The 25,936-nt window shown below is 30.3% G+C and overlaps 2 protein-coding genes across 3 annotated transcripts; both read right to left on the reverse strand.

Annotated features, from left to right (window-relative positions):
• Positions 1 to 848: 848 nt before the first annotated feature.
• LOC117243546 lies at positions 849 to 5,717 on the reverse strand. Of its 2 annotated transcripts, XM_033511143.1 has the most exons (4): positions 5,223 to 5,717; positions 4,660 to 4,821; positions 1,161 to 1,283; positions 849 to 1,027 (listed from the first exon to the last, which is right to left on the reverse strand). In XM_033511143.1, coding segments are annotated over exons 1-4 (429 nt in total). In that variant the 5' UTR covers positions 5,365 to 5,717; the 3' UTR covers positions 849 to 1,025. The 2 variants fall into 2 exon arrangements, with proteins under 2 accessions (XP_033367034.1, XP_033367033.1); XM_033511142.1 differs by having other exon boundaries at positions 849 to 1,283.
• A 1,029-nt stretch (positions 5,718 to 6,746) lies between these two features.
• On the reverse strand, positions 6,747 to 12,410 carry LOC117243545. The gene is made up of 3 exons (XM_033511140.1): positions 12,183 to 12,410; positions 7,509 to 7,739; positions 6,747 to 7,236 (listed from the first exon to the last, which is right to left on the reverse strand). The coding sequence occupies exons 1-3, from the start codon at positions 12,241 to 12,243 to the stop codon at positions 6,995 to 6,997; spliced, it is 534 nt and encodes a 177-aa protein (XP_033367031.1). The 5' UTR covers positions 12,244 to 12,410; the 3' UTR covers positions 6,747 to 6,994.
• Positions 12,411 to 25,936: the final 13,526 nt, after the last annotated feature.

Consider the following 25,936-nt stretch of genomic DNA (forward strand, 5'->3'; position numbering starts at 1 on the left):
ATGAAATTGGTGAGGTATACCTTTTTGTGTATAAATGCTTAAGTTTATTATTTTGTACAAGAGAAAAAAAAAGTTTATATATTTCTAAGTATTATTGCTTCTAAACATACTAAAATCATTAGACCAACTTTTGATTTTCTCTGTGGCTGATAAATGACATAAATGTGTTATATAAATCTAATTTTTATACAACATTTGGTGAACTTACGCATACGATATTCAATTGAAATCTTTAATTGAACTTAATCTGAAACTTGTTTTGTTTGGTCGTCGACATTTGAATCTCCTCATCTTTAGGTATGTTCATTTATTACATCTTTTCTCAAAACTATGTCAATATGGTGAACACTTTCCACTGTGATATAATCAAATCCAAATTTATACAGAAAAAGCACACAAATTTGATTCTCATCTATAGTCCGTATCGACGCAATTCCTGTCATTTTAAAATAAAGCAACTGATAAAACACCGATCATGTCGTATCCGAATAGCTTCAAATCTAAAAGTGATATATCGAGTGTAGAAAACAATTTTATACTTTTAATTTTACATTTCACGTGTTTTGTGGCACAAAATCTTTATTCTCAAAAATTGAAATATTCCAGAGCGATAAATGATTGAATTTCATTTTGACTCGATAATTTTCATCTATCTATTTTCTACGGAATCTATCTTCTCATAGACTAGGACATGATTTGTACAAATTTTCACACAGAATTAAATCTTTTCGTTGATAAATTTTTAATATAATTTTTAATATCACTAACGAGTCCGCAACTTCGGCATCGCGCATATTAAAATTTTTTCAATTACATCACCATCAGAATACTAAATAACAGATTATATGTAAAATTAAATATTAGCGAGGAATTATTATTTACATTTATTTTAAAATATTAATCATAAAAATATTAACATTGATTACAGACTACTAACGTATTTAACTACACATTTAACTACGCTAGAATTTGAAACATTTTTCGTGTTTGTGGAATCGATCGTATCATATGTTGCAACTTAATATTTCTGGAATGGAATAATTATGAATTAAATAAGACGCAAAGTAAATATTATTATAAATACAATATTATAGCGATGGAAGCTAAAACAAATGCTAAATTGTGTAGCAGGAATACACGAATAGAACTTTGATTGTTACAAGCGTAGCCTTCGCAGAAAGAACACGCAATGCTGGATCCCTGAAAATATTCTTCTAATTGGCAGTATCCATCGATTTCTCGTGACGGGACGCACCCTCGCACCGTTACCAATATGTGCCCATCTACATCATGAAGGAAATATGTAGTTATTTTATAGTCTCGGCAGTGTCATAAACAGAAAAAGCTTAAAACTAAGCTAAATGAAAATCAATGTGACGGTGGTAAAAAGCAAGAATTACAAGGTTGGATACCAGCGTTGCTAAGTTTAGCGTTGAATGTAGCGTATCAAGTATTTATTTTATATAATTGCTTACAAACGTGAGAAGGAATCTTACGACGCCATTAAAACAACTGACTTCTCAGAAGACTGAATGTGATTTTGATTTTACTAACAAATTAACAGTAAATAAAAAAATAATTCCATGTTTGTATAGTTACTATAAATTATTATCACTACTTCATGTCACTCATCTAACATAGATAGATCTTTGTTGTGGACTTCAATAAATGACTAAATTATTATATGATCATAAACTTTATGTTTATGTTTAAACGTAAGCATTATCCTATCGTCTTTGGAAAGTGATACTTCGAAGAATGATTTTGCATGTAAAAATAAATAAAAAAATTAAATGTAACATCTGTCCGAAGAAGCTTCGGTTTTGAAAAAATCGAAATTAAAAATTCATCGAATAAACGCGTACCTATACTCCACGTCTGTAATTGATTTGTAGTGACAAGCAATACAAGAGTGATAAATATCAGTGATACATCTATTTATCAATTCTATAAATCGATAATTTTGTTAATTTACGTTTATATTATTCAATACAGTATTGAAAGTGACATATCCCTTTATGAGAGAAAAATTAAGAATTCAAACATATTTTGATGTTTCATTAATCCTTCAAAAGTCCGTATCCGTCATTTTAGATGCGAAAGATTTATTACGTAATATTTTGAACATAATTATATGTATTTATACAATCGTATTGCTGTAAATACAGAATGTATCTTTGTGTGTTCGCCTGATATTTGATCTGCTAGTATTAGAAGATGTCTACTTCGTAGATGTTAAAAGATGCCTAAGTGCCTGTTTAACGTTCGTATTTTGAATGTTAAAAGACGCCTACTGTGGATTTTGTTCAGAATGTCCAAGATACCCTTAGGATACATATATATATATTAGGATACATATGATTATTATTAAAAAGTCAATATTCCGATCACCATTAGTGTCGCAATAATCCCTTTTCCGGTAAGGGTGTGACGGTATCTGAACTGACATGACGTGAATAATCTGTGTTCCTTGAAAATTTGGCCATATCTTATCCAGGTCAGGAACTTCAACAACTTGTATCTTTCAGCAACGTGTCTCTATATTATCTTTCGAAAATACTGAGTTTATAACACTTCATTTATTATTTTAGTACGCCGATTATTGATTGCAGAAGAAACTAAAACTTCTAAAAAATAATATTTTAAGATTCCTGCTCAAAAATATTCTTTCTTTGTGACCATGCTGGTAAGTTTTACTCGCGAAGATCTCACGAAATCTTTAGTATATTCTGAACGGAACAAATGCTCCTATACGTATTCCAAAGAAACAATTAAAGTGATCAATTTATATACAGGGTGGTTGGTAACTGGTGGTAAAAGCGGAAAGGGGGTGATTACGCGAAAAAAGAAGTCGAAAATATAGAATAAAAAGTTTTCGTTTGAGGCTTTGTTTTCGAGAAAATCGACTTTGAATTTTCGCTCGGTACGCGTGCACTTTATCGCGTCTCGTTATAACAGATCTCACTGTAGATTTTTAAAAAAAATTAAAAAAAAGTTTTAAAAAAATTAAAAAAACATTTTTATTCTATATTTTCGACTTCTTTTTTCGCGTAAAATCACCCCTTTTCCGCTTGTACCACCAGTTACCAACCACCCTGTATATATTAATATCAAACGCAAATAATATAATACTCAATTAAATTATGAAATTTCATGTGTTACGCTAAAAGTATAAGTATTAAGTAAACATTATTAACTGGAAAGAAAGCCATATCAAAATATTTCTCTAGATTTTCTCAATAATTTTCGAGTGGCGTAAACATTTGAAATAAGATAAAGCTCAAAATCATGAGATGATAATTATGAATAAATATTATATTATAAATTAATTATGAATAAATTATGAATACATAATCGTAAATCCTGGAGAATTGCAACCGAGAGTAGACTACATGGGAAATTTTAAATGATTGAAAAGCAATATTAGAAGACTCTTTAATTAAAGAAAAGCTAACACTAAATAATAAAAAAGAATGACTAGTGAAAGCATAAAACAAGTTTTAACTGAAAATTAGTTTGTGGCATATGTTTCAAAAATATTACAAATCATAAGAGAAACTACATGCTTTTGAATTATGGCATAATCATTATAAAATCATATGTTTCTTAAGCTACGAAAATATAATTAAAAATCCTTTATGATGTTATTACATTATAATATAATAACCAGTTTTCAATTGAAACACTTTGTATCACAGTTAATAAATAATTCATCAAAAACTGAATATACTCTTGAAAAATGTAAAGCATCTGTGCTATGTTAATTGCAAAATGTACATTAAGTTCGATTGCGTGACATTGTTGTTCAATTTGAAATTTGCATATTTGTAATTAGAAACATGATATACAGAGTGAGCTACATAAAGTATAGCATTTCTGAGTCTGTATACGATAGATAGATACATGTCTATATACCACCATAAATATAAACACCATTAGGTATATAAAGTTCTTCCCTCCAATACATTTTTTTTATTATTGTATTTATCATAGCATTTTTTTTTTTTTTTTGTTAAAAAATTCGTACTGTGAAAATGAAATGTAGGTCAAAAATAGTACAAATACTGTTCGCAACCCCTGTATGTACATAAAAGATTATTTTTTTTATTTCCATTGTAAAAAAATTCCTTAATCTTATCGTGCAAATGTTTTCTTTTGATATTTTATGCAATGAAAAATCCAATGTCGTAATGTCTAGTAATGAGAGTTGCATTAATATTAAACTTGTGCTTGTTTAATTACTATATTTAAATGAAAAATAATTTGTTACCATTTTGTATTTCAGCAGTAAATTTGCTAATAAAGCATTTACGAGTCTCATTTGCATAACATTTTTTTCATTCTTACTCATACATAAAATATACCGACAGTTTTGCAAGAAGAAACGCTTTGTGGATATGTAAACGTTTCATTTGTAAATGTTCGCATATGTCACTTATATGACATTTGGACAATACAAACACATTTCTTGACATAGTCTAAGGACTACCAAGTATTAGCTATTTAGTATGTAGAAGCGTGTGCAAATGCAATCAACGTTAATATAAGCACGTAGTAGATATGTGCATATACGATTTCCATACATGTATACGATGCGTGCACGTAATGAAGGTGAGCACACGCAACAGTAATTTACAACTGGATATACTTTATACGCACAATCGATGACACTTTTAAGACAATTCTGCGACTCGTTTTGGGGACAGAGAACTAAGTCGAAATAAGGCGTCGGGACGTAAGGATCGTTGCACTCTCTTGTATGTCCGTTTGTCAAATCGGTATTGCATTGGTAACACCATAGATTTCCTCCTGTCGTGTATTCTGTTAAGTGGTTGAATTTTCTCGATTTTAAAGTAGTCAACAAGTAAGGTTGAAAAGAATGTTAAGCTTAAAAGTAAACAAAGTTAAAGGTGAAGTAACGGAATTAATCTAACTATAAATCATTACAGCTATATACAAGATATTAATGAATATCATAGTGGTGACACTTTGCATAATTGCAATTATTCTTTGTCAATTGTAAATGGATCTTTCGTGAATTACTAAACTTTTTCGACTAAGAATTATAACAAAATACTTACAATAATTATTGTCTATTAAATTTGTTTTGAATTGTCCTAATACTTATCAATTGCATTAATAGTAAATTTAACTATGTGTCATTTCCATTGAACGCTTACACAAAAATAATATTAAAAGCTACCGATTTAAGCTCTACTTACCCAAATTCATGAGAACGATTATTATCGCCAAACTTACTTGTGCAGCCATATTGGTTCTACCTGCTATCTTATCTATGATAATAAAGGTAAGGACTGTAGCAGATGTCTGCAGTGCAGATGTTAAACGTATTAAGAAATACATACATATTATGCATACAATCTTCCTCGTGTACGTAATAATCTATAAACGTTAAAATTATCAAACAACATTGTTCCTCAGTGTTGCATTTAATAATTGAATAATCACCATAAAGTAAGTACCATAAAAAAACTGTACAGAGTAATTGCATTTTCAAACCCTTCCAATCATATATTTTTTAAATTCTCGTTTAGAATTATAGTGCATAGATATTACGTTAGAATACAAATTTAAAAATCAAGCTGTAATATCTTTCGAATTATTGTAAAAAAACACGGTGTTAATATTAAAACTAAGTGTGAATATTAATACATATTTACAAATAACATTAATAGAAAAGTGAATAATATAGATAATGCCGTGACAAGTTTTAACCGCATGTCACCTATCATTTCTTTTAAGAACCACGCATACATAAATTTTCATTTATTTCACTATTTGATAAGCTTGAAATTGGTAGTCTACGTTTCTACGTTTGAGAATATCATTCTTTAAAATTTTTCTCGAAAACGTATATTTCAATTAATATGAAAAGACATCGCTCTTATCCGCTTGGAGAAACCTCACGGATTACGTATATTTTTCTAATGCGCACATTTATGTACAAAGTTTAAAATTCTTATTGCTTAGTATTCAGTTATTTGTCGAAAAATTGCGGATTGAATTTTTAACGATAATGCAGTACAACCGGTCGATATATATTTATTGCTCGTCACAATTTTCGATAATAATATATTCCATCTTTAGAAGCTAAGTAGCATTCCGTGATATAAACATTAGCCAAATTTGATATTTCATAAGCCTCTTCGTTTGTATGTACAATACACATATAAGTTCAAGTACATATATAATATACATATATTTACTTCTTTATGCTTGTAAGGTCGTGCTTAATGAATTTAATCGCAAATGCAATTTGACAAATATACATAATAACATCCGAATTTTTATAATGAACACACATACAAGCAATGACCATTGCTCAATCAGCATAAAGTTATTAGTCGTTAAATATAATTCTATAGACATGGGCTTCTCGAAGTATTCGATATACAAAATCTGCTAGCCAATTTTTCTTAAAATTTGGACAATAGAAATTGTGTGGAAAGTCACATTTCTGTCTGGAATTCTTTCATAGGTATTTCGTTGTTTTCATTTCGTTATGAAACAAGAAAGAAACAAGACGGAAACGTTTATATATATATCAGAAGTCATTCTAAAGTAATGGAACAAATCTGGTGAATTCCCTTATAGACTATCGAAAGGTAACAAGAAGTTTGATTATTTAATAATTTGCATCTTTCGTCTGTACGAAATAGGAATTTACGATCTCGCTACAGGAAATACAAATAAAAATTATGTGCGTATATAGAAAACAATAAAAATATACAGAAAAATAATTTATTCGTTAGTCAAAAATTAATCTAACAACGCTGAATTTTTAATTTTTTTTTCTTTTTTTCGAATATTCATTGTATGATACATACTCGTGGCACGATGTGAAATATTAGTGAACAATATATATATATGCTTAATGTGTGTGTTTTCAAGTCTTAGATTACGCTATGAATCGATTAACGAGCAACGCCTGTAAGGCTGATCGCAATCAACTCTATATTTTGATATATAAAGGTTACGCGCTGTTATAAAAACAGCCCAAAATTACAGCTCCAAGAGCGGATAACAAAGTAAAGGAAATTGTTGGCGAAATTGTAATCGAACTATTGCAAGCATCCTCCGTGCATAATTCACAAAATTCCAGCTTCTTATCGTCCGTAGTTAATGTAGGGATCATTGCATTTATCGATTTGCATGGGTCAACGGTCTCAGTCTTCGCTGTTTGGCAACTTCTCATTGTGATGTTTTGATATTTATCTAATAAACATAAATAAAAGTTCCTTCGCTTACATTCGTTCGATGGATAATTGGTAATTAAATAATTAGGTAGGTAATTAATCAGATAAATGATAATTTGAATAATAATGATACGTTTGAATATAAAGATAATAGTAGAAGTATAGCGCAACAGTTTTTCGTTTGGCACTTTCACTCTCGTATTCACGCATTCGCTTGTTTATTCACACCATTTCTAAATTTGAAATCTATCACGATGATGAACTAAAATTGTCATACTCTGAATAATTTACCTTTCAAAATCATTTTAGCACACGCCATTGGAGCGACAAGTTGATGATCCAAATCGTCAACGTCAAAAATTGGAGCTGCCCAAGTTAAAGCTTTATGCTGTTGAATTCTCAGTTTCCAATCCAGCATTTGGTCTAAAGTACATTCGACAAGTTCAAGGTTATGTGCCTTAGGATCTGTTTCACAATTAGGATGCGTTAATGAAGTACACACATAGCATCTTACATTCTTATCTGTGAAACAAAAAGAATAGTTATTTGTAATACAAAATAGGTTCTTATAAAAATAATTTTTTCAGAATTAGAATTGTTTCCGTCGCATAATATTAAACGTACAGGACGTTAGATAAGCCTGAAAACGGCCAAATATTTTGAAAACGAAACAGTTTTTCCAAAAATGTAACCTAGATCCACTCAAGATCAAACGAATATGAACATTCAATAGAACTTTTAAAACCTTGAAACATTGATTTGAACCATTTTTCTCAAATAATATAATCTCAAAAGATATTCTCTATATATCAGATTTTATTGATGGAGCATGCAAAATTATGATAATAGAGATTCAATATTGTTAGGTTTCTGAAGATTATGAATACCCCAGTAGTCTTGTTGTAATGGTACGAAATAATACAGTTTAATTGATTATTTAATGAAGTAATTACTAGGTTGCCCGAAAAGTGTCTTTCTTTCCCAAACGTGTTTTTTACAACAGTGCACCTTCAAGCAAACGTGAAACCAAGTCTGTGAAATGTCACGGTGTTTATCTCAACGGAACAAAATGAATCGTACGTAATTCGACAAAATAATATAAAACAAAAAACGTTGTACGTCCATTAATTCCTCATAAAACGAAAGAAACTTTTCGGACAATCTAATATTAAGTACAAGCATACTACTAATGACGTTATTATTTGTAATTCTACTTACATGTAGTAAACATACATAAAACTACATGAACATGGTATATTTTGCAGTAATCGTTCAACAACAGAAAAGTAATAAACAATAGCTTGTTTTTATATATCATTTGATTCACTTGTAACATTTTTTTGAATAATCGATATTTTTGCAAAACGTTGATTTTTCAGTTCTAATTGAATTTTGGAAATTGAGATAAATCTACAAGAATTCCATTTCGTCGAGTAAATAGAATATCGAACTTTTTTTCATAAATTGCAATTAGCAAATTCATTTCCCATTGTGCACGGACAGTCACTTCTTTCGTCATTATCTCGCGATTCTTCACCTTCAACGTTTGTATCACTCGAAAGTTGTTGAGTTTAACATTGCAGTATTTTCATACACCTCTCACAAGTACTTTACATGTTTCATGTTTGACACGAAATATTTACAAGATATGATCACGGTTGTGTGTATTTGCTTAATGTTTGTTTCAGCAAGAAATTTTATTACTTAAAAATCAAAACAACTCACCACTCCGTTATTATAAACACTATAAAGTTCACGTTTTAGAAAATAGATGAGATTATAATTAAATGATTTTATATATATTTGATTCATAAAACTGGATTTTTAGTTTTAACAGACAAAAGAGTTGGTAACAGCTAATAACAAATTTAAATTTTGTTCGAGAAATAATAAAAAAGATATTACTAGCTTTCTAACTATTTAAAGTTACGCTCAAATAATTATTAGATAATGATTAGATTGTCATTGCAAAACTAAGTGCTACGATTTTTGCAACTTTCTACATTGATATAAAAAATATAGTAAAAAAGTCAGTGAACAACACATAGAATTAAATATTACATAAAATAAGAACGTGAAAAGATCACGATAATTATTTTTAAAATCCAAACAAATAAGAATATATACAGAAACATATAGATTCAAAAATTAATCTTACATAGATGAAACGTTTTTCACTCTTGTTCAGCGTATATCTAGTACAATAACGGTAAGAAAATAGAGAAAGACGTAAATGTTCCAGAATAATAACGTATGAATCTCCTTAGAAAAATATAAAAGCCATTTTTCTAGATTATAGTCCATTTCAATTCAACGATTGTTTGTTTTCCGGAAGAAGTAAATAATCTATTTCCTCTGGCGCCTGGTAGACGCCTCTACGGCGTCGGAACATTTTCTACTGTCGCACATAATTCTAACAAACCAATGGATGGTGCTTACGTACCGTGAGAATGTTTATAATCGAGCGTATATTTCCAATGTCCCGTTTTCAAACATACGCATGTTCAATGTAGTTATTATTTGGGTCGCAGTATTGTGGCGCCAAGAGTTGCGACACTATATTACTCACCCCTACAAATTGTTCCATATCTCGTAGTTCGACAAACGATAGTTAACCTACTCCTACGTACTACTCATCTAGTTTCAGACTGTTTCGAATCGATTGAGAATATCCGCGACTCGAGAGTAACGGTTTTTTTATCTTTTTTATTTTCAGGTTGTCTCATAAATATATATTAAAAGACATCTCGAAGTTATCAAGAGTTTCTGACAGTTAATTAACGTCAACTGTAAATATGATTACTATATACACGGGACAAATAGCTAATCGAAAGCTGAACAATGCGGAATATTGAGAAATATCTTTGACCAGCAAATCTACATATATCTGATCTAGTCGTAGCCTCCTGTAACATTTTTAATCATGCAAAGGAACGTTTACTGACGTTAAGTTGTCATGTACTGGCCTAACGTTTATACAATGTATAGGTTTTTAACATAGTTTTATATAAAAATTGCATTGTCTATACTGCTTAGATACTATATGATAATTAATTTATGTACATTAATTTTAACACAGTTAGCAATATTAATTAGAATATTTTTATACTAACGTGTATACGGCAACATCATAATACTGTATTGTTAACGTTCCCAATAATTTCAGCAGTTATCATAGTACACAACTATAGCAGAATCTAGTAGCTAATATTGTCTAATCATTAGATTGTAAGGAACATCTTTAATCGGTTATTCCGAAATTAGTATGAAAATAACATGATGAAATTTCTTTTAATATTTACAAAAATATTGTGATTGATATAGTTAGGCAGTAATAAAATTTAAATACGTACAGCTTCTAAATCAGGAAAAATGCAATCTGTTACTCAAAGCATTACCGAAATATCCAGGGCGGCTTGTGTATGATAAATTGCCTGCCAGTAGGGGTACCTTTGTATTTTTGAAATTTTTATGCTAAAAAGCAATGCAAAGAGATCAGAAATATATATTTATTCGATAAAGAATATTTGTTTCTATGCCCTTAATCACAGTACTTCTGAAATACAAGTGCAAATATATTCTTGTAAGAGTTAAATGTTATATTAATTTTTGGTATCGAAATTAATGTTTACGGTTTAGAAACATAAGGACTGGAAATAATCATAATAATATAAAACCATAAAATAGGTAATGAGAACTTCTTTGTAACAAAAGTAAAAGGACTAAAAAGTACTATGATGTTTAATAATTCCTCTAATAAATCTATCTGCATAGTTTCCGAAATAATCTAATACATTATACTAGTTATCATAGTTAATTTCTTACCTTCATATATCTATTTCGTAAATAAAAATTTCTAATTACTTAGCTTCTAACGAGCTTTTCTATATTTACATCTTTTTTAATTTTAATTGAAATACGTATTAATAATGTCATCAATTTGTATAGGATATTATGAACGAAAATTTTAAACTAACACATTTTTAACATATATTAACAATAAGTACCATATATGATGTGTATATACAGTGTCTGAAGTTATTTTCCGTCAAACGGTACTATTACATTCTAGAATAAAAATAAAAAAAAGTGTCATACATAGACTATGATAAAAATACGAAACAACAGGAAAGTGCGTTTTCGTTTGATAAAATGTTTAAACGAGCATTAACCTCAACGACAAGCTGAGGAGGGCCAATTATTCGCCCCCTCATATGACCAAATATTAAGAAACTTTAAAGCGAAAGATTTGCCAGATAAGAATTAATTGTACACTAAGAATTGATACAAAGAGATAATATAAAGGATCAATACAAAGAATTAATATAAAGAAATTCAAAGAAACGATTGAAAGTTTCGTAACGTAGTAAATCCAACTTTCACCAATTATATTTTTATAAAATCGAACAATACTTTGAAATGGAATTAACGTAAATACCGCTAATACGCATGCCCTTATGCTTTTTTAAATGAAAAACTAGTCCATTGTTATTTCATACTTCTCCTGTAAGTGTTTAATAAAATATTTATGAGCTTATATATAAGTTCAGTTCCTTTTTTTATTGTTACTCATACGCAGAAGTTTGGTGGAAGAAATTTGGAACACTTTATATACATATATATATATATAAGAATAACACATACATATACTATATGCACAGTATGTGTACTGTTATGTTTATCCTATTACTCTAATAGACTGTATTTTATAAACCACTATATATCCTATGAGCGTTACTATAGAAAAATTGCAAAGAAAAGCGTTCAATAAATTAATCACAACATGGAATCAATGTTAAAAACATAAAATGTAAATGTTTCATATTGGCACACCAACAGCTTGTAAAATCAACGTATTGCTGAACAAACTTTCATTTGTATTTTCACTAGTGTTCCACCATATTTGAAAAAAAAAAGAAATCTTTTCGCATCGTTTTGTAAAAAGTAAATTTTCAGTATAATCACCTGCACGGGCCGTCAACACGAACGCGAGATTAACAATTAACACTAGGATTCTTCGATACATCCCGGGAGTTGCGAGAGACAAGGTTTCACTTGAAGAAGTTTACTCTCGGGGAACAGAATACAAACTGCGATTCGTGACGGGGGTTGAAGCACTGGCACAAGGAAGGATTGTCGCCGAGTCGACAGCCTGATCGCGAGTATGAGATTGCGAGGTCCGCCACTCACCACGCCACTCACCGACCTCCTCTCCTCTTTTCACCACTCCTCACTGTTTTTCGCCTCTCCTCCACAGATCGCATAATCGCGCAAGTCGCGCAGAGATTTAGCTTCTTTTTCCTTTTGAAGCCTTTCCTCTAGATCGTTCGACGTCTAGATCAGTATTAGGCATTCAGCTTTACCAAATGCTCATGTGAATTCTTATTTTCCGAAAAGAAAACTAATCTCTTATGCAATACTATTATTAATCCTTCGTTTGCAACCTTATTTTATTGACGTCGTCCGAATACTGGGTCGTTTAAGTCCTTTTTTGGATTTTTGTGCTTTGTAGAAGCCTCTAAAGTTCTTGAATACTCTTCCAAATTTCTAGAACATCATGCAACAATATTCGTTACTACACGTTGATGTAACTTCTTTAAGCAAAGCGAAATTTAAAGAAAAATGTGGAAATAAATGAAAAATTACTTTAAACTACTGATCGAAAATTAGTTAAAATTTTTTATATTTTTATATTTTAATAAAGTTAAAATTTTTTTTCAATTTGTATATACATTTTTTCTATGGGTATTGCATTCTTGTTCTCTTTTTCTTTTTTCTTTTAGTAAAGGTACTTTTGTTACAACCTGAATGTATGGAAAATTTACAGTTGAAATATAATCTGTTCTATTCGCGTGAAAAATTGAAATTAATAAAATTGATTTAGATTTTAAAAATTATATAAAATGGGATATACGTATTAAATATAGAAGAAGCAAGTTACTCTATTGTTGCCTCTAAGATTGAAAGATGTAATCACTGAGACGACTTCAGTCATTTTCAATCGGTTCCCATTGAAATCACCGACAACAATTCACCGACACCAGATTTCATCGATGCCAGACCACCGACACCAAACTTCGCTAACAACAGCTTTGACTAACTAGTGCCTCAAATGATTGACAGTATTAGCAAAGATGAAATAGAAAAAGATCTTCGCTTATGTAGGTATTTTTGCTTATTTGCCGTACTTGTATTTATTGTACCTTTGCTGTATTTTTATTTTTCTTTTTTTTACTTATTGCTGTAATTAATGATGATCGGCTGCCTCACGCCGCGTTGCATTGAAAATGTCACCTCAAACCTAACACGGACCATGAATTTAATATTTATTTGTGTTAAGATTACACTAGAACTTACGAACGTAAATTAATTGAAACAAAAGCATAATTTACTTAATTGCTGGTCAGCCGTGCTCTGTATTGCATTTAGGTTAGGTTTTTTAATCCGATCACCATAAGGCAGCCGATTATCAACTATCTACAGCGATAAACCTACGTAACCAAAAACCCTCTCTTATTTTTCTGTGCTAATATTGCTTGTTAGTTAAAGCTGCTATCGAGGTTGTCGTCGGTTAAAGCTATCGCCGGTGGATTGTTATCGGTGAAAACAGTGCCGATAAAGATTGTGTCGGTGAATTCAATGAAACCTTTCCCAACCAGAGTTAAACGACAAATCCTTGTATGTAATCATAACAAATTTTCGAATTACTAAACAGAGACAGGTCATTTTTCACTAGTGAAAAAAGGTAAGAATAAAATTTGATACACAAATAAGAGTTTATTGGAAATGGTAACTCGTTATAAAATATAATTTGATTAAAAAATATCTTGAATTGAATTCAAGGAGAATGATGTGGAAATAAATACATTTAACGAAATATGTATAAGGTGTTTCATATCAACACTAACAAGGGAACATCTCCAAACGTTAATTGTAACCAAATTTATGTATGTGTAGTTCTCGAAAAATATTTGACAGATACATTTTCTTTTATGTGCTCATATTCACGTTGGAGGGATGAAAAGAAAGTTGGGGGTTGGGAACATATTTTGCAGGATATCTCGAAAACTATTGGGTCTAGAAAAGTGGTTCAACTATCAAAATTGGTTGTTTTTAAATAAGGAATTCATTTGCGTAAATAGGACTTTTAAAAATTCATTTGTTTAAAAATGATAATAGAAAGTGACATACTTTTATTGTAAAATGCACATGTGTAAATTTGAAATAATTGCACAAAATATTGATAAACTGGAATTTTGATTTTCATCTTACATCGTACCTAAATTTATAAACATCGTGTTTCATTATTATCTTGTGAAAAAAATATAATTATCTTCTAGCCCAATATTGTTTGCATTAACTTGAATATGTTCTTTCAAAATATCGATACGCGCTTTACGGTCCATAAATATATACCATAAGTAAGACAATATAATATAAATAAGATAATATAAGATAAATAAGATATACCATAAACTAGCTGGCATTCACACAACCCCAAATTGTGACTGATCTTATTCCCCATCATGTTTTATAGTCGACTGCTTTATGTTTAGTATTTCTTTGTCGCCATACTTTATATTCCAGATATAAATTTATGTCCTATAGTCTTTGCAAAGTATTTCCGAATATTTTTGTAACGTCAGAACTGGACGTTTCCTTTTGCAATTTAGTATTTGTAAAGCTATTTAATATTTAATAAACGAATAAAATGTCTACGTTAACTGCAAATTATAATCTAACATAAAGTAAAGCATACTTTTACTTATTCCCATAATTACTTAAACTATAGAGTAAAATAGTTAATATCATGATGGCCGAATATTTTTGTGGCAGACTGTACATTAACATTAAAACAATTTTCAAACCCATTATGCTATTTTCATCGCATTTGTTTTCTGCTGTTTTATCTTGCCAATTATGCACAGACCGGTAATTCACTTCCCTTTCCTAAACGCCTGTTACCTGGTTTATTTTCTCTTTTAATTTTTCCATCGCTATATCTGTCTATGATTCCTTGAATTGTTAATCTTAGTTTATTTCCAATTTCAAAAACTTCGTGCAGAACTTCGCACTTGTTACGAAAATTTGCAATAACATCTTTTTTCCTTTTCAGTCGTTTAGTTGCCTTCTCGTTACTTTAAAGTCTATCTGTACCGGTAACTTTAGATACTGATGTTAATTGTACTAACATTTCACGCATGTACATGTGTATGTATCATCACGTTATGTACAATTTCATGTAGGAATACATATTAGGCGTATATTTTCCCTCTATCTTTTTTAGATATTTGTTAATATCTTCATAAAAAATATGGATAAATAACGTTCTCCAACATATGTACACGTCTCTTAATTGCGAAGGTAAACAGAGTTCTATGAAGCTTTTGTTGAAATTCACTATTGTTATGTATCACACAAAATGTGTTTTTAAGATTCTTAGATATTTAATTTCCTCTACATTTTTTTGTTTTTCCTCTATTTATTCTATTTCTCTGCTTTTTGTTTATTATTGTTGTAATTGTATCCGTAAATTGTCACGTTTCAAATAGTGCAAGACATCGTTCACGAAGAATGAAACATAATTGAGCAAACAAACTGACTAACCCTGAACTGGTACAGTATTAATTTCATAGTCGGATTATAAAGTATCACAATAAAAAATTTTAAATGTCTAACATCATACTATGTTTGAAAGCAAAACTATGACAATGTTACATCTGGTATGTTTTAGGACTCACTACACTGGAATCAATCAAGTCATAAAAAGCAATAAATTGGTTAAATTAAAAAGAATTTTAACGTTGAAATCAATCTCGGGAACACGTTTTTATTAAAAATCCTCTGTGTACTATAATATTATAGCATTTACGTCATAATTCGTAGACATTTTATTAGTCACATTGTCAAAATAATTTTTTGTAGAAAAATATCTTCGACGAAATACGAAAATAACTTTGAATTTTATAAATGAAATTCGTTTTTTATCATAATTTGAATATTTAGTTATACAAGAACTTTACCGATCTCTTCCATTAACACTAAACCTACCGACACTTCGTGTATACCTATTCCTACCGTGTGCGATCAAAATGACCGATGATTAAAGAAGTAATAGTTTTTATGACTTAACTTAGATAATGGTTAATTTATAACTTAATGTATATAAAATGATGAACTTTCATAAAATTTCGTCCAAATTTACTTTTGTTTAATTGCAATTATAGACTTAGATAGAATTACACTTTTATTTATATAGAGATATATCTTATTCAACTTTGCTGCATTTTTTACAAATTATCTTATTATCAAATGTACATTTGCCGCATAAATATTTCCCGCATCTTAAACAAATTTTGGTAATTTTGTAACCTTTACAATTTTTTACTTGACAAGTTTTTTGTAGTAATGAATCTGAACTTGTTGATAGTTTTATTGCATGGTCTTTTCCCGCGATTCCTTACATAAAAGTAATGTATGCATTAGGTTTATAACAATTTTGTGAATTCTCTGTAAATTGGCCCCATACTGTAGATACCATTGCAAATTTATTGGTTCATAAACGTTAACTTCTTTCGCTCTTCTTATCAAATCCTATAAACCTCATAATTTCAGCAAAGTCATTCCTGTTCATTGTTTTTGAAAAAATGCAGGTCTCCAAATATTATTCCATATATATGAGAGATCTAAATTCTTTACCTGATATGCACCGCGGATATATAGCAGAGCAATAAATGTATCTAGTTTTGTTGCATCTAGCTCCCTCTTAGTCCCAATACTCTAAATGCTTCTACTTCCGTACATTTTATTATATGATCCCTTATATGGTGATCAATGATAAGATAATATGCCGTCTTTGCTTGTCCTTTCATTGTATGCCGTTTAACATATCCCTAAAAATATTATGAACTGATGTCCTGCCAGATTTGGAACTTGCATCTATTTCTTTCCAAACTGTTCCATCAGGCCCAGTTTCACTCTCTGCTGTCAACGATAATTTCTTTCCTTTTTGCCCTTACATAAACGCTTATTTATAATATTCAACTCTGATCCAGTTGTAAATAGCTTTTCATATGTTTCCATGCCGTTTTCAGTTGCTGAAGTTTCTTGTTTATCGCACATTAAACAGTCTTCCTCTATGTCCGTTATTTTTATTTTTATAATTTTTTTTAAATCTTGACATTTCTAGGGTAAATATTTATCACAGAATAATACCATGTACGGAATACAAAATTATTGTCAAATTTGACATGCTTTACTTTTCCTTTTATAACAACTTTATACAAAACGCTCTGAGATGCTTTCTGTCTGAGTTTTAGAGATAACAAGTTTAGATATCGACTAATTGACTAACAAGCCGGGATGTATTCCAGTCGAAAAGGCAATAGCAAGTAAAAATATGATCTGTGACGGCGATATTTATACGAAAATATTGATGAGTATTGACTGTTCTCCACCAACGGTTACTCGATTACTGGAGGATGGGAAAACTTTTCCCGTGTTTTATAGCAATGAGCAATAACCCTAAAAAACTTCTCGACTTTTAAAAATGTTTGTAACAATGGACTGTAAAAAGTGCTAAATTTTGTAGCGGTTCCTTAGGATTATTATGAGCCTGAGTTGATATGTCTTGACAGCTGATGACTATCTTGATCGAGGGATGGATTGTTTTATGACAAGATTACGGGTGTAACAGCTGTTATTATTTGTTATTACTGATTTTGTTTGTCTTAAGATAGCCTTTTCGTTGTACTGATTGCATTTATTCTAAGAATAACTAACATATATTGTCGGGCCGTTAAAATGACCGTTCACGGTAGACAAGGCAGAGTACAAATTTTTCTTAGAAAATAAAAGAGCAAACTAAAATTAAATACCGAAAAATATATTGTATGCATGTTTTAGGAAAAGTCAGAAATTATGAAGCAATATGATAAAGTTTAAATGTGGTTGAATTTGTGTAGAAGTCGCGAGAGCGGTCAATTTGACCGCGCCGGTAGGTTTAGTATTAAACTAGTTAAGTTACGTAATTAATAATAAATCGATAATATGACCTTACGCAACACTGCTTGTCGCTATAATTTACAATAACTTTTAATAATTAAAACTGAACCTTTATTAATCGCTGGTCATCAAAGTCAGACTTCAAATACATTTAATGTATGACAACTAGCTACATTAGTTACGAGCGAATACTTCCTCTTAGAAAATGTTTCGTCAACCGACAATTACGTGACATGATAAAGTGATAGAATTTACTACTGGAAGTACTTACATCTTATTAAACATTTTTGATTTCTCATATATGTACATACCTGATACTGTACAATTAAAAATATTAATTTATTTACCTAGTTTAAATATTATCTAATTTAAATATTACGTAACATGATGAATGAGACACTTTATCATTTAATACGTTTAGTCACGTACACATTTGTTTAATCAACTATGAGTCATGGATTGTATAACTCTCACTGAATTAAGATTTAGTATACAATCCACATGGGAAATACATTTAAAACTAGTTGGCAAGAATTCCAAATACGTTTCCTTGCAGATCACATCAAAGTAACACATTACTAAAGAGAACCGTATAAATTGTGGCAGTAACGATTGACGTCGGGGTTGAAGGGCAGCGCGAATACGTCGAAGAACGTTAATTGTCTATTAGCCTAATTAAAGCTAGCGATATCCATGACAAAGACGGTACACAGACCATATTTTTGTAGTACGAAACATGAAAATATGTTTCTTAAAAATTATTCGCTTCAATGTAATTCTTCAAATGCAAAGTGACCACACTGTAAAACATAGAACAGCATAGTAAAATTTTAACAGAAACAACCATAAATTCAGTGAACTAATGAAGTAGAGATTTGTTGTTTCGCTTGCTAAATATTATAAAAACTACTAAATTATTTAGTAACTAAATATTACAAAATATTAAATTCGAATATTTTATATACCTTCTCGCGTTGTGCACCTTTTATACATTTGTACGCCTTATTTTCATCGGCAGTCTGATAAAGAAGAAGAAGAAATGAAAAGAAGAAGATAAAGGCTCCAGATCGTCTTGAATTTTTTAAGCGGAAATCAAATTTCTATTTATAAGGCAAGTTGTGAATAATATTAAAACAGATTGACCGATGGTCAATTGCAAGCAGGGGAATTAACCAAGCTTACGTATATCTGACAAGTTTTCAAGGTTGATCCTCTAAAAAATGATACTTACAAGGCGATTTTTATATTCTTCATTTTCATCTTATCTTGAGATGCAGAATATTCTCAACTTCACTCGCATTACGAATTACGGCCCAAGGCGTATGTAAATATCACATAGGTAGATTGTAGATAACGTGCTAGGTCATTCTACGATCTCGTGCGTTTCATCAGAGAAGATATTTTAACCACTCCAGTGCTTAATTTCTATATTTTTCTTAGAAATATTTCCCCTTACATAGGAAAATAGGAAAACAACGCATTCTTCTAAGTATTTTAGCGCATTTAGAGTACACGAAGACTTACCATGAGTTAATAGCAGGACCATTAGTGCAGACATTTTATCTTCCACTGTTTCTTTCAACGAAAGTTCCGTCTTATTGACTGTTTACTATTAATTGTCACTTATGGTCATCATATATTATAATTATTATGTTCGGTGCAACTAAAGCGAAACATATCTAATAGAATACAGTCACAAAATTCGTTAATAGTAATAATAATCATTGTTGTATTATTTGGTCTAATTATTATTAGCCTATTTAACAGTTTCGTTGTTAATGGAGTTTATAAATCAATATATTTACCAAGTATGAATCTTCTCACGTTAGTTATAGATTTAATTGCAGCACGTATTACGGAAACATGCGTAATCCAACTAATCTAATCGTTTCCTTTACAAGGAGATACACTTCTTCTAGATCCAGGCAGTGTAAAGCAAGACCTAATTCTGAGCTGACATGATACATTCGTAGGCGAAGCTCTACTCTTTACAATCGCCACTTCCAATTGTAGTAATTATCGCGATCACCGAAAGTTGTAAATTTTAATCACTGACTAATTTTACCATCCCGCCATGGCCCTTCCATTTACTATAATTCCTAGTCTAGTTTCTGGAAATATGTATACTGAAGTATATTTACACTTTCAGTATACCAATAATTCCTATTGAATACAGATGACTTCCAATTAGTATCCTTTTATAGTACTGCGAACGTTTTTCTATTCTACTCGCTCTTAGTATGCCTTTTCGTGGAAGAGATAAACGTTGTCTGCACTGGTGTCAGCTTCTAGACGATTTTTGGCAAAATCACAAAATTTCCCCCTAGATCTTCCGACCGTGCAAACTATTAACACTGTCGCTCACTTAACGTCAGAGCACGTAAATGGCTTCAATTTAAAATTATTATAGGTAATTTAGATATAGATACGTTCACTCATCTATGACTAAGCAACATTCTCATCGCATTGTCTAACGCAACATTAATGTTTTCCTAATCACACGTTGATCGAGTGTTACTGGTACAGTGACAACAAGACACTTATTCATTGAAGAAATTAATAGGATTCGTTGATATTCATTTTTATACAATGATATCGAGAAACTTTTTGTAAAAATCTTCAAATAATTATCTACGAAGCATGAAATTTATTTTTATTTTTCTTTAATTTCCTTAATGTGGTCTCTCGTGTATTCAATATTTTCTGCTTCTGTTATTTTCATCCTTACCGAATAATAATAATAAAGTCTTTCTAAACTCGTCTTCAATACTAAATTCTAACGTACTTTTTTATAAACTCTACAATGGCTTATGAAAGCATTTGAACGCTTATTATAGAGAAATTTATCAGTATATTAATTTGTAGGTATTATATAAAACTTTTTGAGATCTTTTTCATTAACACTGTAATGAGATATCGCTATGCTAGTAAAATTTGAAATCAATCTGAGTACTTGTATAAAAGTTACGAGTTTCAGACGTTTATTCCAAACATGCGTTTAGAAAGAAATTAGCATGTTACGAATAGTCTAATAATGCTGAAACTTATTAGTATAATGGTATTAACTGTTTAAATAACTTTGTGATTTTTAAGAAATGTACACTACTGGTAAAATATTAAAACACTAAGTATTAAAACATTTGATATTTATGTATTAAGTACAAATTGGTTCAGATAGCATCACTTTCGTTAATCGATCTAAGTTCACTTTTGCAGAGAGTCTAAGTACCTCAAAATTATTATACATTACGTTTATTGCCTGTTATGTTATAGACCTAGCGTAAAATTTCGTTCCTAATTTTTCAAAATTCTACTTCCAACATCTAGCGTAATTGAAAATTTCCCTTGTCAGTCTTCTTGACAAGTTAATAAACAAAAAGTAATCACTTATTCGGAAATTATTAAAATATCATTGTTTGCATTTACTTAGATTAATATACCGAAAGAAGTTTCGTTACGCAAAATAAAAGCATGCAATCATATTACTATAGGGGTCTCCTTCGACAATCAATAATATTGTTAATATTTCAAGGATCTCAACGAAGACACGATTTATCAATAAATATTGACAGTACTGTATTGACAATATGTATTGATCGTCTGAGGACAACCTAACGCTTCAAAGCACAAAGATGTTAAAATATGGCATGATAATACCCAGTGTTTAATTCCACTTAACTACTTTTCCTATTTAAAAAAGGATATACACTTTAATTTATCAGGATGCTTACTAAAATTTAAAGACGATTAAGAAATAAATAAAATTTATAACGACTGAAATATCATCATATATTGGCAATAAAAATTGTACGTATAGAAATATTGTTCTGCGCTAATACTCTTTGCTAATGCTAACTAGATTAAAAATAATCAAATGAGAATAACAATAACCGAATTTCACAAATGACTCGGTTCAGTTGCTTGAATTGTTTATGCTGTGCCGTAAACTGCTAAAGCTATTCCGCCCATTTATAGTCTATATAAATAGCGTATGTCTATGACTAGAATTCTTTTAGTTTTATGGTTAAACGAAAATTTAATAAAGTGCGTGCTTTTCGCCTACGATATATACTCGCTATGACCTTTTTCGTTCAAACGTTTCCAGTTTTGAAATTTCCGAGAAAATCGCTGCTTATAAAATTGTACTGCAATTTTCATTAGACAGCATCATTAATCGTTGTCCAGTCATTTTGCTCGCTGTGTAGTCGGATACGTCGTAAACTTCGTTCTTGCGTAAAATCAGTACGGTATAGCAAAGAAAACAGGATAAAGGAGGGGAAGGATGAAAACGAGAGACGTCCGGCACCGCGGCGCCTATCCACGACGCGAACGACGCCATCGTCTAGCTCAGTTTTGAATTTAGCAATTACTATAAGATCTAGCACAGAACTTCCTTTATTTTCGTCATCGCAGTTTGCGAATTGATCTATTCAAATATTTCTCTGATTTTCTATTCTTGCAAATCATCTTGTCTTAACAAATTATTTTCAAATACATAATCCTGTGTAGGCATGTTAATCGATTTCCTTTCGTATCATTTATTCGTTACCTTTGAATACTAACCACGAAATTTATGGCAATAGTTAAATAGTTGAATATAAATAAATATAAATATTGTACAAATAATAAATAATACGCATTCGACAAAGGATTAAATATAAGTCCATACAGTGATAAGATATAATTATATACAATTACTCACGTTAATCACTTCGAACACAGCACTGTCCCTGTATTTCTTGCTTTGCGTACAAGAGGGAATAATTTAACCGCTTTGAGGCGTATTTTTTCCGATCATGAATGCAGTAATATAACGTGTACCGTAGTATATTCGATGGTTAAAAAAATTAAGTTAAGCGTATCTTTGAAATTGAGATATATAGTCTCATCAGTTCTTCACAGTGGAGTCATATGCCCCAACAAGCCTTAGTGGGAATAGGAAAAATTGTATTATATATGTACATAAATATAAAGCTGCAAATGTATATATATATATATATATATATATTACATATATATATGTATATATATTGTATTACATTACATATATATTATATATATATATATATTACATTATATATATTATATTACATTAGTTACATATATTATTACATAGTTACGTTATATATACATATATATATATACATATATAAGGTTATGTTAATAACGTGAGACTATCGACGTGAATTTCCTTTTTTCTATTTCGCTCATTTATGCATTGCTCTCACTATTGTGGACCTCTTGCATGTCATATATCTGTGACGTGAATAAAGATAAGCAACTGAATTCAGGAGCATATATCCCAGTTGACATACTGAAGGTTATCTCGGGACATGTTGTCCCAATAGTCTCGAAAAGGTAAAATATTGTGCTACTTATTCTAAGAGAATACGAATCGTTCATTGTAACGCGAAGATACGTAAACAATTGCTTCATAAGAATAGCATTCAATCCTATCATTTATCACTTACCTTTTTATCAAATAATTGTCTTGTTTTCATATCCTGCTGATATTCAGACACTTGTTTATGCTGTGCAGTGAAGCAATTTTCAGAATAGATTGAACTACGAAATAGATTTATTTTGTTTAATTAATACCAAGTAGAGAGAGAGAGAGAGGGAGAGAGAATAGAAATTAACCCCCATACTTTTATAATACACCAAGAGAATTAACATTTTAAAGGAGTAAATGCAAATTATAGAAATTATAGAATATTAAATTTTGGAAAAGTTAATACAAAAGCTTCTCTTCTCGTCGTTGAAATTATGACCGGTATATCATTTATGTTCTTTAGTATTTATGTAATCCTATAAACAGGAACGCGAGTTATTAGACCAAACAAAGAACAAAGAAAATCTCGAGAAATATGTAAATATAGTACGCTCTAATTCATCTTACGTATAGAAGTTATCCTTCATAAATACGTGCGTATGTCAAACATCTGGCAATGTTGGTTCAGGTGAAAAATTTGAATTATTCGCTTGCATAACTTTTAAAGCATAAAAAAATAGCAAAATTATATTCGAACTGAAAAGTGTTAAAAAATAATCCTTTCTTAATAGCGTAATAGTACAATGTATTTTATGTTTGTTTAAAAAGAGTGTTTTCATTAATATTTAAATTCAATTCTTCTAAATAAATTGTAAAAGCTTTTTATAATATACTTTAATATTTTTCTAGATAGTCTGCATCGCAAGTTACGAAAACTTCGTTTTCTGACTATAAGAAATTGCATAGAATTACGATTTATGACGAAGAATGCAGTTTAAAAATATTTCGCGAATAAAAAGTAATATTTAAAATTACATTAATCCATCAATGATATTTGACTGATTATCACAGTATATATTCATTTTACTTATCAATTGTACAATACTTCAGTTATATCAATTTGGACTGTGGTATAGTGCCCGGACTGCAAAATATTCCCCTAGAATGACACTTTTTGAGGATTTCTGAGGTCGCTGAAGCCAAAAATGAGGATCGTTTTTCGCGGAAATAACGCGTAAAAAATTGCAATCGATCTATTAATGTGTAACGTCCTTATGGATTTTGATGGTACTTTTTTCAAAATTTGATTCTCTTAATCCGCTGAAGGGTTACTATGAATACGTTTGAATCGTTAGTATTGGATTAGGTTTGGCTTATCTTTTTTTATTTCCGCTCTCCGTGTCGTGAGGTCACGACCAAACAGAAAGCGGTAAGCGGTGAGCAGCAAAATTGGCATTTGGGACATTGACATTGGCTGTGCCAACTCTTGTTTTTCCACTTACCCCTTATCGCTCTGTATATCCACTCTGTATGTCCAATAACCTTTGTCGATGTTCGTAACGACGAATGTTTCGTAAAAAATGTTCATATGAACGAATTGTTAAAACCGTTAATTTCTATAAAAAATGACACTCATTTTCAGCTTTAGCGACCTAAAACACTACCGGAAAAATACATTCAGAATAAGAATTTTACAGCCCGTATACTATATTAAATCCTCAATTTGTATTAATTATACCGAATTTTCTAGAGAATAATTCCTAATTCTTGCAATTTTGAACTCTGATATTAATCATACGTCATTCTTTAAATTATCATTACGGCGAACCCATGAAATTTTATCGGAGAACATGAACGATAAGCTTGTATTTTCTTATTTATTTAGCAGCTCTGTGAGACCAAACTTTTACGTCTGATCTTTCCTGTGAATTTCCCAAATCCTTGTATGCAGGCAATGATGATTGCGAATACAGTAGGTACACATAAAATGAGGTAGCTCTCGGTAATGCTGCTGGCTCTGTATTGTAATAATTATAATAATTAGCAACTATAATAATAATGAGGTGTATGTGTTGAAATTTGCATAGGAGGAAATAAAAAATAATTATACAGGATAAGCATGCTGAAAACATTCCAAACTGTAAAAATGTGAGATTATTTCTTACTGAGAAGATCAATTGTAAAAAATTTTGATGATAGTCATTTGTTTTATTGAACATTATTTTTAATACGTTATAAATAATAGCTCTTAATTGACGATATTAATTCTTAACGCGAGAAAATATTGTACATTTCTAAAAACGGGAAGAAAGTATTAAGCGTGGTCCTTGGGACATACCAAACGAAGAAAACTGTTTTTTTCTGAAAAATATTGTAGTATGGTGGATGAAAGATCTAAGAGATATCGGGCGAACTATAAACAATGTCGTCAGAAAGCCGAAGT

Source organism: Bombus vosnesenskii, unplaced genomic scaffold (assembly GCF_011952255.1).
Source record: "Bombus vosnesenskii isolate JDL3184/JDL3185 unplaced genomic scaffold, Bvos_JDL3184-5_v1.1 scf7180000013266, whole genome shotgun sequence".
NCBI classification, from domain to species: Eukaryota; Metazoa; Arthropoda; class Insecta; order Hymenoptera; family Apidae; genus Bombus; species Bombus vosnesenskii.